Source organism: Myxine glutinosa, chromosome 6, assembly GCF_964187855.1.
Source record: "Myxine glutinosa chromosome 6, kmMyxGlut1.1, whole genome shotgun sequence".
Taxonomy (NCBI): Eukaryota; Metazoa; Chordata; class Myxini; order Myxiniformes; family Myxinidae; genus Myxine; species Myxine glutinosa.
In genome coordinates, this window is record NC_136266.1 from 170,524,403 (window position 1) to 170,540,509 (window position 16,107).

Here is a 16,107-nt window from a genome sequence, read left to right on the forward strand (position 1 = left end):
TCATTGTAAACAACTCTCCACGGAGAATAAAATATGTTAATGATGTCATCAGTCACGTGGTTCGGCCGCCATATTTGTCCTAAATGGCCGATAAAAAAGTACATTCCGGCAAGTCCTCGGTCTCTGACCGATTTTTCATCTGTTTGTCTGTTTGCAGCACTACGTCTACACCGTTGCACGTAGAATGGCCAAACTTTGCACACGTATTTGGCTTGCCCTCTAATATACTGTGCCCAAATAATGACGTCATCGGTCACGTGGTTCGGCCGCCATCTTGGAAAAACCGAAAAACTTTGCACCTCTATATCTCCGAAAGTGCTGAACAGAAAAAATTGAGACATGACTTATTGTAAAGAACTCCATGGGGAATAAAATATGTTAATGATGACGTCATCGGTCACGTGGTTCGGCCGCCATCTTTGAAAAACCGAAAAACGTTGCACCTCCATATCTCCGAAAGTGCTGAATAGAAAAAATTGAGACATGGCTCATTGTAAAGAACTCTCCATGGGGAATATAATATGTTAATGATGACGTCTTCGGTCACGTGGTTCGGCCGCCATATTTGTCCTAAATGGCCGATAAAAAAGTAAATTCCGGCAAGTCCTCGGTCTGACCAATTTTTCATCTGTTTGTCTGTTTGCATCACTACGTCTACACCGTTGCACGTAGAATCGCCAAACTTTGCACACATATTTGTCTTGCCCTGGAATAGACTGTACCCAATTGATGACGTCATCGGTCACGTGGTTCGGCCACCATCTTTGAAAAACCGAAAAACTTTGCACCTCCATATCTCAGTGCTGAACAGAAAAAATTGACATGGCTCATTGTAAAGAACTCTCCATGGGGAATAAAATATGTTAATGATGACGTCATCGGTCACATGGTTTCGCCGCTATCTTGGAAAAACCGAAAAACTTTGCACCTCCATATCTCAAAGTGCTGAACAGAAAAAATTGAGACATGGCTCATTGTAAAGAACTCTCCATGAGGAATAAAATATGTTGATGATGACGTCATTGGTCACGTGGTTCGGCCGTCATATTTGTCCTAAATGGCCGATAAAAAAGTACATTCTGGCAAGTCCTTGGTCTCTGACCGATTTTTCATTTTTTTGTGTTGAAGGCTCCAGTCATGGACTATTTTCAATTCCAGGCCTTAAAGAAAAGAGCTCAAGTGGTTTGCCAAGTGACTTAAGCACTCAAGCAAGCACCCCAACGAAACAGTTGATTATATGTCATGAATACAATGTTAATGGATTGAAGCGGTGTATGGTTCATGAATCGGTGATAAGCGGTGTTCGGCACGAATATTAATAATCGCAGAAGTAAGGAATTCGCCTCGGTTTTTTAATAGTAATATCATTTTCGAAATATAATTTTAATATTATAGTAAATCTAATTGTAACACTAATCCTTCGTAGTGACTGCAAACGTACTGGAAGTTAAAATATATCATTTTCTACATATTAAAGTAGCGGCAGTTTTGTGTCCATTACGTCATTACGTCTATGATGTGATTACGACGGCCGACTTTACCGACCGATATTTTAATTTACGAGTACACCTGCTCACTGCGGGAATGGGCAGGAAGGGTGCATACATCAAAAAAACCGTTAAGGAATGACTGGCTTGGCAAGCACTAGCTATCTGCTTGGTAAATGGTCACACCTCCAACCCTTGTGGGGTACATAGATTACAGTAGATCTTCCCTCAGTTCTGTAAGTAAAACTTACCTCATGGATGTCAGTATTCCTCCAAATCTCTTTGTTTAATGTTATAAACGGCCTTAACTACTGTTTAAAAAGCTAATCATATGTGTTTGTGGTTTATAATATTTTACAAGCCCGGCTACGCCGCTGTTAGACTTTTGTTCCAGTCTTTTTTTTGGTTTACAGAATCGAGGCTAGTGTAAGAGCTAAGTGTGTGAGTTATCATACTACAGTGTCATGCTGGTTGTGTGTTTGTTTTACTCTTATGCTCTCCTGAACCACTGGTAATGAATGATTTGAAGATTGGTGGTTGTAACCGGCCAAGGGGTGATTGGAGGGTCGGGGAAAGAATTGGAGAAAATAAAAAAATTGGAAGAAGGGGAATTTAACATCCATGCTATTTAATACTGCAATTACATGGATGGTGGTGGGGCCTCATATGCAGCCTGCGGCTGCTTGGCTGCATCATTTTTCTGGAAGCGTGGCTGTTTCGTTGATGCAATGCCCCTCTATCACCATTAACCTGCTACTCATTTTACCGACCTCGGAAGGATAATAGGCTGAGTCAACCCATCGGGTGTTATTTCAATGGTACGACAGGGGTTCAAACTCAGGACACTAAGATCTAAAGTTAACCGGTCCACAAAAACGGGTTCTTTGCTCGTAAAATAAAGTGGGTGTCTACCCTCAGGAGAGCCAGGAAGCACTATCTCTCCACACTCAAGATTGAACTCTCAAACCTGTCTCCTTCCTCCAAATCCTGGTGGCATCTGGTCAAATCCGTTTCTGGTGTTTGTTCTCCCTCCATCCCCTCCCTTACCTCAAATGGCTACACAGTTGACACCACACGTGACAAAGCCGAATGCCTCAACTCTGTGTTTGCCTCAAAATCTTGTGTCCCAAACCCATCTCTCTCTGTTCCCACCTTTCCCAGTCGAACCCAACTGCTCCTGGACTCTGTGTCCTTCTCTCCTGACAAGGTGGAGAAGTTTTTGTCAAACCTCGACTCTGATTCTGCAACTGGACCAGACGGCATCAGCCCACGCGTCCTAAAATTCTGCTCTGCCGCTCTATCTCACCCTCTCCCTGTTCTTTTCACCCTCTCTTTTGCTCAAGGTCATCTGCCAGCATCTTGGAAATCAGAAAACATTACCGCTAAACACAAAAAATGTGCAAAAACAGATCCTTGCAGCTACAGACCAATCAGCCTGCTTCCAATTATCAGCAAAGTCATGGAATCCATCATTGCTTCGGATATCAAATCCTTCCTCTTCTCCAATGGCTTGATCTCTGATCATCAATTTGGATTCAGACCAGGTCATTCTACTCTGGACATGTTGCTTCTGCTGTCTAAACAATGGATGGAGGTCCTCAATGCCAAACAGGAAATCAGAGCTGTCTCACTTGACATATCACGTGCCTTCGATACGGTCTGGCACCCAGCTCTGCTCACCAAACTCTCCTCCTATGGTATCCATGGAAATCTCCACTCATGGCTTGCAGACTTCCTCTCTGGTCGAAGGCAACGTGTGGCCCTGAATGGATTTCTCTCATCTCCCCTTCCTGTTCTGGCTGGAGTTCCCCAAGGTAGTGTTCTGGGCCCTGTGCTATTTCTGGTCTTCATCAATGATCTCTCCGACTCTCTGGAAAATCCTCTCTATGTCTTTGCTGATGACTCCACTATCTGCCGCTCCATTCCTCATCCCTCAGATTGGCAGTCTGCAGCCTCCTCACTCTCTGCAGACCTGGAAAAAATCAGACTGGTCAAACAAGTGGAACATGTCTTTCAATCCTGACAAATGTCACACTCTTACGATGTCTCTCCGAAAGGACCAACTGGAAAACCCTCCCATCTACTTTCTCAACAATCCTCTCCAAGAAGTTCTGTCGCTCAAGCTTTTGGGTCTCACTATCTGCCATGATCTTTCTTGGGAAAACCACATTTCCAAGCTGGCCTCCAAAGCCAGTCGCCGACTGGGCATCCTCCGTCGTGCGAAGTCCTTCCTTGGCACACCTGAGCTCCTCACCACATACAAGGCTTTCATCCGCAGCTCAATTGAATACTGTTCCCCCCTCTGGGCTGGTGCTCCGGCCTCACACCTAGCTCGGCTTCACGCTGTTGAAACCAAAGCTTTCAGAATCATTGGAATCTCCTGCGATGAAGTTAACTCCAAGGGCCTTTCACTCTCACCGCAGGCAGGTTGGTGGTCTTTCTGTCTTCTACCGACTCGTCTCCAGCCTTGCTCCCCCAGCTCTGTCTGTGCTCTGTCCCCCCAATATTCCTTCAGGTCGCACAAGATCTGCCTGCAACCCTCTTATGGTTAAACTGCCAAAATCTAGGCTCTCTGCTCACCTTCACTCTTTCATTCCCCTTTTCTCCCGCCTCTGGAACAAACTCCCCCACTCCCTTCAATCCCACCCCTCCCTCCAGGTCTTTAAAACAGCTGTTCACCACCATCTCTTATCTTCCCCCATCCAAAACCTTGAACTTTTCTACCCCTGCTAATTCACCCTAGATACATTTTTTTTTTTGAAATTCCAACTTCTTTCCTGGAAGTCCTTGCAGTGTTCATATGTTTTATACCTCTCCCACCTCCCCCAAAGCCCTCCCCCTCCCACATTTCTCCCGATGTCCCTTCTCTCAAATGTTGTGTTTGTGTCCTTCCCCCTCTCTCCCCATCTTGTCTACCGCTCCCCTTATTTTTGTGTTTTATGTGTCGGTTTGACTTTTTGTGTGATTAATGTTAGCTCTTTCAAGAGCCTCGATCTTGTATACAAAAAACCCCCCAAAAAAACCAGGTTAGCAATTACATCAGTCATCCAGATTTTATCTCCACCATACTGTCGTGTCTTTGTTCATCATCATCATCATCATCATCCATGATCATCAATTTTTTTTCATCCTTTCTCTTTCTTCATTTAAAATTGCAGCATGTGCCTTATGTTTTGAAAATGTTTCAATTGTTTTTTGTTTTTTTTAAACCAACAGCAAGATCTAGACGTACCAATACCCAGGTACATCATCAATGAAAGAAAGCAAATCTTGCAAGGCAGGCAGAAGCATCTTAGTGCATTGTTGGACGGATTGAAGCCTCGAGTTAACCAAAATGTAAGTTTTGTTGTGGAAAGTTGTACATCAGGAACCGAACATTTTCATTCATTGCTTAATCATGTCAGATGCTTATACAACACAACAACAGGCATTTTAAGGCCATTTCCCCTGCAAGAGCGGGGGTTAGCCTTGCGTTCCCCATGACGATCTTCTCCATTGTGCCCTATTTCTTGTAGTAGGCCCCCTTGCCTTGTTAAACCCCTTGCCCGCATTTCTTCTTCGACCATCTTTAGCCAAGTCTTTCTCGGTCTTCCCCGTCCTCTACTTCCTTCTACATTCATTTCCATCACTCTTCTCAACCAGTCACTTTCAGCCTTCCTCAACACATGACCAAACCATCTCAACCTGTTCCTCTTCACAGCATCCATCACAGGCTCTATTCCCATCATCTTTTGCAATTCATCATTTGTCTTCCTCTCTCTCAACGATACTCCGCACATCCACCGAACCATTCGCATTTCGACCCTTTCCAGCCTTCGTTGCTGCTCTACGTTCATTACCCATGTCTCGCTCCCATAAATCATAACACTGCTCACACATGCAGCATACACCTTTCCCTTCAGCTTCAACGACACTCCCCTCCTCATCAGCACGCCGCTCAGTTCCCGAAACTTCAGGAACATTAATTGTCCGATGTCAGATGCTTATGAGAGGTAGAATATCCCAGGTGTGCTCTTGACTATGATAAATAATTTCATTGGTGTTGAGCTGATTTTATGTGTATGTTTTCTTGCATTATCAGCTTTTATCTTGTCTATATTAGCATTCAGGTTAGCATTAACCATGGCTATTATTTGATGTGCCCATGGGGAAATTGCATCCCGGCTGGTCGAGTGATTACCTGTGGATTATATCCGGCCCTCAACAGCGATTCCACATTGTCTGACCCCTTCTTAGAATCGGCACTCTGGAACATAGCAGCTCAGCTCATCTCATCACAGACGAGGCTTCCTCGCTCGACATGGCTTCCACCTTGTATGAAATTGTAATTAAAAACTGCGTGTCGCAATCCAAATTGTTGCAATTCACCCACATGATGCGGTGCCGATTAGCCATAGTATAGTTGGTTAAATCAAGCAAAATTAGTTTAAGCCGCTCCACGATGAATTTTCCAAAATTAAAAATTTCAGGTCAATTCTTTACACATGTTACCAGCTGTCACAAACACCCTCAAGAGATTTGGTCCCCAAATGCATGGGTTCAAGTTACCCACGGTAACCTGAGTGTAGCAGAGGACAATGCAATCAGACTGGAAGTTCCTTGCACAGCAGCGTTGGGAGAGGGGATGTGGCCAACGCGTGGCCAATGACCCAACCAAGCTTTCAGAGTCCTCTCAGAAAGCCGATTGCTGCACAGACTTGTAGTAGGCCCACAGGGAACGTCTGCTAGACTTTGTGAGAGGGGTGCGAGTGTGTTTATCTTACTATAATTCACCAAATGTCCATCCGTCTGTTTGTCTGTCTGTCTGTCCGTCCGTCCGTTCCCAGGTACCGCAAAAACGGCTGAACCGATCACAACAATATTTTGGGTGGGTAATCCTGGGACCCCCTGGAGTAAAATAGGCTATATTGTTTTTCCAATTCAGCTTTGGTCTCCAGCATTTTCAGGTTTGGACTCCCGCCTAACGTTATTGTCCCGGGTACTGCAAAAACGGCTGCACCTATCGCAACGATGCACCTCCATGCCTGTGGGATTCCCATGGGTGACCCCACTAGTTACAATAATAAGCCAATAAGAAATTACACAGCGTGCAGTCAGTAAAAACAAACACCCGGCAGTCTCGAAGACACGCACAACACTGGACGAGGTCAACAACAGGTCTCATGTCAACAAGGCCAACAACACTGAGGCAGCGTTGATAGCAAGGCTGCTGAATAAATGATCCATTTATGATTTACCCTTACCTAAACTAATTGCCGGCAGGAGGGAATTGAGAAGAGTGGAAACCTAAAGGTCTCTGGCTGGCTTTTGGTAGTGACAAATTCAAATGAAACCGCATTCCTGTGCAAGTTAGTTTCAGAAAGAACAGATGAACAGAGCATTGGTCAAAGTATAACTGCCATGTGAAGCAATGAGAAGCTGGCGTTTTGGGTGTAACGCTTTGTCGGAGCAAAAGAGGCCGGAGAGAACCGAGTGTGGTAGAAAGCAGCGCTTTCAGAAACCCCTTTTACATATGGCGGTATGGCCGTAGCCTGGTTATAGCATGCGGAGGTATACATTGTGTCTCTGAGCCGGTGATAGCAGGGTCCAAACTTGCAGCTCTCGGCAATGCACCCTCTGTGTCACGAGTAGCGTTGTTCCTGCACTGATGATCCGAGGTAGAAAAACGAGGGTGAGCATGCCGCTTTGATGTGGCATCATGATTTCATCTCTGAGGAGTACTGCCCCAGCATTATAGGAATTGTTCATTTTCTCCAGGCTAGTTTTAATAGCTTTGTTTTATTATTTTGCTGTTCCTTGTATGAAGTGGTAATTGGTTATTTTGATGCATCTTGTCACTATATTTGCTCTTTATCTTACCAAATATGTGAACAATGTATTCATTGTTGTGGACTCGACTGTATTCAGATGGGTGAACAAGTGTCCATGTCTCTGGAGGAGGCCGTGCGATTAGTACAGTTGGTGGAGCGAGCACGGCAGGGCCGTCTTTCCATGAATAATGAGCACATGCAGAAGGAAAGGAAATGGGACAAGGAGAGCAACGGTGTGGTTGAAATGGACCGTGTCGTCGCAGCTCAGCGTATCCAAAAGGTCCTCATGGAAATATCTGCTTGATTTTAACAACTTGAACCTTGTTGATTTGACTCAATTTGTATATTTTTGTGGATGCAGGGAAGTGCTTTAGGCTCCCACAAAAAAAATAGAAAAAAACAAAATTTGATTTCTTCAAAATGCCAACACAATTAGAACAGCACTGGGCAATGTCGAGTACAACTGTTGAATGTATATACAGTCTCGTGAAAAAGTAAGTACACCCCATGTAAAGTTTTGACTTTTTCAACATATTTCAATACACAGCTATTTGATCTTCATTTCAACAATATTGATGGATACAGGTGATATAATATAACAAATATCATGAAACATTTACATTTTGTAGTCCATTGTATAATTTAAATAAACAGAAATGCAAATTTGCATGTGGAAAAAGAAAGTGCACCCCATGAAATGTTTTTTATTTTTGTATCATATGTGGACATATCTATATTTGATCTTCATTTAAACAGTATCTATAGATAAAGGTGATCTAATTGAACAAAAAACAATGAAAGATTGACTTTGCAATAATTTATTCAACAATTTTTTTTTGCACAGCATGCACGTTTCAAATCCCACCACAACATCTCGATGGGATTTAGATCCGGCCTTTGACTTGGCCATTCCAGAACTCTCCATTTCTTTCTTTTCAGCCATTCCTTGGAGGATTTACTGGTATGTTTAGGGTCATTGTGATGTTGCAAGGTCCACCTTCGGTTGAGCTTCAACTTTCTGACAGATGGCCTCACATTATCCTCAAGCACCCTCTGGTACAATGAAGAATTCATAGTGGATTCTATGATAGTGAGCTGCCCAGGCCCTGATGCAGCAAAGCTGCCCCAAACCAAAATATTTCCACCACCATGCTTTACAGTTGGTATCAGGTTCTTGTGGTCAAATGCTGTCTTTGGTTTTTGCCAAACATGTCTTCTGGTACTGTGGCCAAATAGCTCTACCTTTGACTCATCTGTCCAGAGCACATTGTTCCAGAAGTGTTGGTCTTTGCCTCGGTGTTCATTGGCAAACTTTAGTCTTGCCCTGATGTTCTTTCTGGACAGCAAAGGTTTCCTCCTGGCACACCTCCCATGGAGATCAAATTTGTGCAGCCTCTTTCTAATGGTAGACTCGTGCACTTTGACATCAACAGTGGCAAGAGCTACCTGTTGGTCGCGTGATGACATTCTGGGGTTCTTAGAGACTTTTTTCAGCATCTTTTGGTCTGCTCTCGGGCTGAACTTGCTGAGGCGGCCTGGCCTGAACAAGTTGGCAGTCGTTTGGAATCTTCTCCACTTGTATATGATCTTCCGGACAGTCGAATGATTGATTTCAAATTGTTTGGAGATCTTTTAAAATCCGTTCCGAGACTTGTAGGCATCTATAACCTTGTTTCTGAAGGCCTCAGAGAGCTCTTTTGATCCAGGCATGGTGATGCCGAACACTTCAACAACAAAGAGCAAACGAAACTAAATGTCTGAGGTTTAAATAAGACAGGTTCCTCCAAGATCCTCTCTAACGATGTTCTAATCATTTGCACCTTAGCTGGTGCACCTGATTCTAATTTTGGGTATTTGAAGTAGTGATAAATGTGGGGGTGTACTTACTTTTTCCACATGCGAAATTTGCATTTATGTTTATTTAAATTATACAATGGACTTCAAAATGTAAATGTTTCATGATATTTGTTTTATTATATCACCTTTATCTATCAATATTGTTGAAATGAAGATAAAATAGCTGTATGTTGAAATATGTTGAAAAAGTCAAAACTTTACATAGGGTGTACTTACTTTTTCATGTGACTGTATATATATATATATATATATATATATATATATATATATATATATATATATATATATATATATATATATATATATATATATACAGGGTGATTGAAATGTAACTCCCTATTTTAAAATACTTATAATTTATTTCTTAACTATAATTTTTACAAGAAATGGATATAAGAAGAAAGCGTATAGCATGAAGTTTTATTTAAAATTCGATATGGGCACCAGAATTCGCCACCAGCTTCTCAAGCCGCCCGGGAACCGCGTCAACTGATTTCACCAGGAACTCTTGTGGGATGGAAGACATAACTTCTCGTATTCGCCCTTCAAGTTCTTCCAAAGTCGTTGGTTTGGTACAGTAGACTTGCTCTTTTACCCAACCCCAAAGAAAAAAGTCACATGGTGTTAAGTCAGGGCTCCTGGCTGGCCACTCATACGGACCACGACGACCCATCCATCTCCCAGGGAAGTGGGCATTCAGCCATTCACGAACAACAATAGCAAAATGTGGAGGAGCGCCACCTTGCATGAAAATCAAATCTTCAACATTCTCCGAAGCACTGATAATTGGCCAGATTTCGTCTTGCAGCATGGTGAGGTACCTTTTGGCATTCATGGTATCGCGAAGAATGAAGGGACCTACAATCCTTTCCGAAGTCATTCCACACCACACCGTTACCTTGGGCCGATATTGCGTTTTTTCAGAAATAACACGAGGATCTTCTCCTGCCCAGTAATAGCAGTTGTGACGGTTCACAAACCCACCGATGTGAAATACCGCTTCATCAGACCAGAGGATATTTTCAAAGAGATCAGACCAATCTTCATACCAAGCCAGCATCCAAACTTCGTAACGTGCCGCTAGCTGGGCACGCTCCTGCAGGGTAAGACGTCCAGCCATGTTTGTAGGGCTTCCGAATTTCAAACAAAAAATAATCTGAAAAAAAACCAACACAAATTAAATTCTCATACATTTAGGAACAAACACTAAAAATTTGACAAAATTATTACAATAAATAAATAATTTCTAAATATTTTAAAATAGGGAGTTGCTTTTCAATCACCCTGTATATATTGTTGTGGATATGAGGATTGTGTTTTTTTTTATTGCTTTATTCTGGACCCTCCTGCCTCCAGTCTGTGTATAAAGGTCAAAGGTCGTTCCGTAGTTATTTCATAAACAATCACGTTAGCCAATCATAGATTTCCTCCTTGTTGACAGTTATTTCCTTATTCTGTGTAGTAGGGTAAGGCCTTGTCTTCCATTAATTGACACTCCATTGCACCGAATTCAAATAGATAGATCCCCTTTCATTCCCATTCCCAAAGCCTCTACTGCCAACTGAATTTGCCGCCATTGCCATGCGGTCGGCTCGGAGAAGAAGGGGGAGGAGCTGCCGAATCCTGGGCGTGCCCGCCCATCGTCATCAAGGGTGGAGCCAGAGGGCCGTGCCGACCAATCAGGGCCGAGGCGAGCTCACCGATGGGCGTGTTCTAGACGCCGGCGGCTTGATTTGCCCGCGGCGTTATAAAAAGCGCGCGCGGAAGCCGCAAAAGAAGCGCGGGGGAAGCCTTTGACACAAGTGCGCAGGAGTAGTGAGAAGGACGCCTCTGAGAGAAGTGCGCGAAAGAAGTGAGAAGGAAGCCTCTGAGAGAAGTGCGCAGGAGTGATGAAAAGGAGTCCTGAGAAAGCACACGACGTCCCCACGGCAGCAGTTTGAACCACCGGAGCTTGAACCACAGCAGCCTTGAACCATCGCAGCTTTGACCGCCGCAGCTTGAGCGTTGACGGCAGGTTGCTGTTGAGGAAGGGTGGCGGCTGCTCCCTCCCGGCCCGGCTGTCCTCTGGTCCGAGCTGAACCTTCCTCCCGGTCCAGCCATTCAGTCCTGCCTCCATTCCCCATTCGTGTGAGTCCGTCTTTGTTTGTTCTGTCCAGGGTATAAGTTAAGCCTGTGTAGATAAGCTAGCATTTTCACTGTGTCATTCTGGTCCGTCCCTCTTTCTGTCTTTATTTTGTTATCCTTCCTTCTTCCTTGGTTTCTTTGGTCCTGTAAATAGTAATAAATAATAATCATATTTAAAACCTTTTTTTGTCTTCTTCTTCTTCACATCCGTCGCCTTTGTCTTTTCCCCATTGAATATCTGTGGCACGATTTGGCCCACGTTTAAGGAATCGGGTCTAGTCATTGTTAACGGTTCGGGCCGTGGCGCCATCCGCTCGGCAAATTAACATCTTATCCGCGGTCCGTAACAATATATATATATATATATATATATATATATATATATATATATATATATTCATTCCCACTGAATGTAAAGTGGCGGAACGACAGTAGATGGACGAGTCCAAAGAATGGAGTACAAAGTCCAAAGAAAAACAATGACTGATTAAAATACAAAATATTTTGCAGAATGTTTCGTATACTTCGGGAATACTATAAATTAGATAATTTGTATCCAAAACATTGCCTCATTGGAATGACTGAAGCAAATCTCGATTGGTCTTATGACATATGGGCTTGGGCCTGTACACCCATATTACAGAATGAAATGGCATCACCCTAATGTGGTCTCTGACAAAGAAATTGCATTTACAGAATAAAGCAGGGTGGCCCAGGCTTGTGCTCGACTGACTATCTTGTAAAGGCCGAATAAATAAAGAAAAACAAAGAAATTGATGGACGTATTCCTATTTTTTCACACCTGTGGAACCAACTTCTACATTCTCTTCAATCTCATTCATCCCTCAAGGTCTTCAGGACAGCTGTTCACCACCATCTAAGATCATCCCCAATCCAAAACCATGATCTTTATTACCCTCATTAACCCCCACCCCATCCCAAGCCCTCCTCCTTCTAAATTTCCACGTTTTCCCTCCTGACCTTGTTCCAGGTCTGCAAAATTATTACCAGGAAGATGCTGATCTCCAGAAATGCCAGTTGTAAATTGGCTTCAACTTAAAAGCTCTTGAATACCACCATTGATTCCATTTACGATAGAAGATTCATCACTCCTTTCAAATTGATATCATTTGATCCCACAAATCTAACATGCTTCTGTTTGTTAGATTTTATTGTTTTTAGGTTTAACATGTAGACATATTTCGTATCAATTTTCAACACGGTGGAACCAGCGCACCGAGCTCTGTTCACAGCTTACTCTGTTGTACCCAAGAAGGTAGACAATGTTCTCTCCAGCCTCGACCCTGCTTCGATGACGGGCCCATTTTCTTGAATCATACTCTCCTGCTGTTGGTTCTCCTCTGTCGACACTAATCTGTCCTCCTTTGGCTGTATCTCATCTGTGGAAGTTAGCAACCATCACTCCCATCCACAAATATGGTGCAAAAATAGATCTTATCACATGGTATGAAAATAAATAAAAATGAATATATATATATATATATATATATATATATATATATATATATATATATATATATATATATATATATATATATATATATGTCAAGTCGTAGATTCGTTATTTCTTAGAATTCTGTATAAAACGTCGGTCGAATAATATGTTTTGATCTAAAATGTTGCTTAATGTTTTACATAAGTAAATAAAGGGGTTTTCGCTTTGCTGGGGATAAATGGGAAAGTACTCGATGCATTTCGTGCTGGACGGATGGCTCGTCCTCCATGTGCCCTCTCGATGCAAGATAAAGCCCGGTCATAAATTCTCTGATTCGGTCCGCAGATGGCGCCTCGAGCCGCGGGCTGGCGGACGTTTATACGCGCGTGGAATGTGTAGTTTCAAGTAGAATGCTCGAATTGCAGATATAAACTTAAAAAACATTAATTATATTCCATATAATCATAGCGGCGCCTGAATTACAATAAACATGCTTCAGTTTGTGTTTAAAATGAGGAAAGGCTCGCTTCGGTCGTGCTGGACAATTGTATACGTGTGCTTTTTCGAGGCTAGATAAGGCCGGTCGTAAAATCACGCTCACATGCGCGTGATTTTGTGTAACGCTAGTAGAATGATTAGATTGCAGACATAAACCTATCGTTAAAACCATATATATTTTGTATTAATCACAGCGACGCTTGACTCTGTATAAACATGCTTTGAATTACTCATGTGAACAAACCCATATATTTTATGGTCTTATCTGGCTGGCCAAGCATGGTCTTATCTGGCCAAGCATGCACTCTTCTCTCTGTGAGTTACATTTTTCGTCACCTCGGAGCTTTTGAAACTATATCTGGTCCGAATGATAAGGAAGGGCTGACTCCCCCGAATGACAGAGCGGATGACGGTGGGGGCTAGGATGACGGTGAGGGACTCTCGCCAGTCGCTTTGTTCTCTCGGAGATTTTCTGATAATCGTATTCCTATATAAGTGAATGAGAATCAATGCGTTTCCAGGAAGGCTAGACGTGGCATGAAGCTGGTTCTTGCTGTAGATGTCTGTCTCCTCCGGATCTGTATAAGTTGGTTTTTAATAAAAGCTGCGTCATTTCAGGCTATTTGTGGACTTCTTTTGCAAACGAAGAGCTGCTTCTTCACAGATGGTACCAGGAGTGGGGTCGCAACAGACGCGGAGGACGGGAAGCGGAACCCGGGCGACAGGAGGAAGGCTGCCCGAGGCCGGGACGCTGGCACTCTAATTTGATTAAGGTGAGCAATTGTTTTATACCAGAGGGCTATCTTTCCAAATTTGTACCTTGCTTCCTCGAACGGATTCAGTCCGCTTCCCTGTCATCCGCGCTGCCTGCACTCGAACAGAAATTGTAAGTAAAGGCTCATTTTAGGCCTCAGAATGACGTGGCTTTGTTAAAGCCAGGATAAACAATTAAGGATACCAGTAAGGACTTAACAGTAAGCTTAAAGTTACAGTTAGCACCAGGAGGGGAAAATGAGGTCGGACAGCCATATAGGTTGAAGCCAGGTGGCCAAGATTTTTCCAGGAAGGAACAGCCCAGAGACGAGATGGGGTATGCCATTGCATGCCAGGGAACGAAGGGCTGTGGCTAACTTAAGAGGGCCATAAGAACATGGCCAGTAAAAGGATTTGCGCAGGATATCGGTAAAGATAACGTTCGATAAGGGTAACGTTATAAGTTAAACAAGGGAAAGGGGAAAAGTGAGGTCGGACAGCCGTAAAGGTTGAGCCAGGCCGAGAACTTTCCAGGAAGGATCAGCCCAGAGCAATAAGATGGGAAGCAAGCTAATGAAAGAAGGGGAACCCCTTAAGGGAACCCCGGCATCTTTCATGTTTAAGAGGCATCATTTTGCCGCGGTAAGACCATTAAAGGACTGGGCTGTGTTAACTAAAGATTTAAATAATCCCTGGCCAGAGGAGGGGTCGTTTGCGCTTGACAAGTAAGTAAGCAGTTAAGCAAGTAAATCAGCGATTGATGCCGCTGGACCAGATGCCAGACCAAGACCCCCCAACCCCCCCAAGACCTGAGCTCAGTCCCGGGGCTCTAGGCAACACCCCCCACCCCCCCAAGACCTGAGCTCAGTCCCGGGGCTCTAGGCAACACCCCAACACCCCGCCCTGCCTTCCCTTTTTCACCTCAACCCACCCCGTCCAACCCGTCCCAAAAATCCTTTTCCTTGAATGGGAGACTCACTCGTATATGAATGAGGAATGAATGTATATTGGGATGTTAATTGACGTGTGTATCTGGCCAATGTATTTGTCTGTATGACATATGCAAAGCAGAGGGTTTCGGTGTGAAGCTTTGTAAGTGGTCTACTTGACATTCCCTAGCGACTATCCGAGGGAACAGGTGAGGTCCTGAACTGAGTCCGGATTTTCATCTGTTTGGGAGTGTTGGGATTCGTGTGGAGGCACGAGGGTGCGCGCCAGGACGGAGGGCGGCGTGGCGTCGTCGCGTTGAGATGGTTGTGCCAGGTCGATCGGCGATCTCTGAATTTAAATCGGATTCTTGTCGTGTGTGTTGTGAAATTAACGTCTATCCGAGAATCCTGGCGATGTTCGTTTAATTAAAGTGTGGTACAAACCTGTGTTTCCGCCGTGCGGCTCCGTGGAAGTTCGGGTAGAGTTATTGTGCGTTCGGGCAGGAGCCGAGCGAGCCGCGAGTCACGGGTGTGCTGTATGAGGTTGCTCGGAGGATGTGTGCCCAAATGCATTGTGGGTCAAATGTCACGTTTTCAACAGAACGCTTATCCGAGGAAGGAGGACGGTCGAGGTTTCAACTGTCGGTATGTGGTGTGGCTTCATGCCAAGGTGTGGGCGCGAGGAGGATGTGGTTGTGTTTGTCTGTCTGTGGAGTTATACGGTTGTTGGATTCGTAGAAGCTAGCATTTTGCGATGTGGAGCCACGATAGTGGTCGTCTGTCTGTCCGGATGTGGAGTTCTTGCAAGGAACGGGAATGTCGCCGGACTTGTATTAGTTGTGGAATGAGAACTGGTACCACCTTTCTCCGTTTGAAGTTTGACCTTTTAAAGTTCATTTGACCTTTGTTCGAGATTTGTAAGAGAAAGAGGTCGGAGATAATTCACTAACCTTGGAAGAACGACAGGCTGTCAGTCTACTAGAGGTTGATTTAACGGCAGGATATATAGGACTTAAATCTGGAGAATATCGGGACATTATATTGTGGGTTAAAACTGAAATCACGTACGTAATTAGTGAACAGAGAATATCGAGTTCTGTTTGTCGTTGTAATTGTCGTTGATGTCCCGATTCAGGGGTCTCAAGAAATAAACAGACTTCCGGTGCCGACCGGAAGCGTCAGGTACAGTACGC

The 16,107-nt window shown here is 43.9% G+C and overlaps 1 protein-coding gene across 2 annotated transcripts in view; it reads left to right on the plus strand.

Moving 5' to 3' along the window:
* Nucleotides 1-16,107, plus strand: part of LOC137414861 (dynein regulatory complex protein 11-like) — a 294,354-nt gene that overhangs the window by 106,154 nt on the left and 172,093 nt on the right. For both annotated transcript variants that reach the window (XM_068100414.2, XM_078780880.1), the window contains exons 4-5: nt 4,704-4,823; nt 7,395-7,577. In XM_068100414.2, the coding sequence (XP_067956515.2) occupies nt 4,704-4,823; nt 7,395-7,577 (303 nt within the window). The remainder of the gene's footprint in view (nt 1-4,703; nt 4,824-7,394; nt 7,578-16,107) is intronic.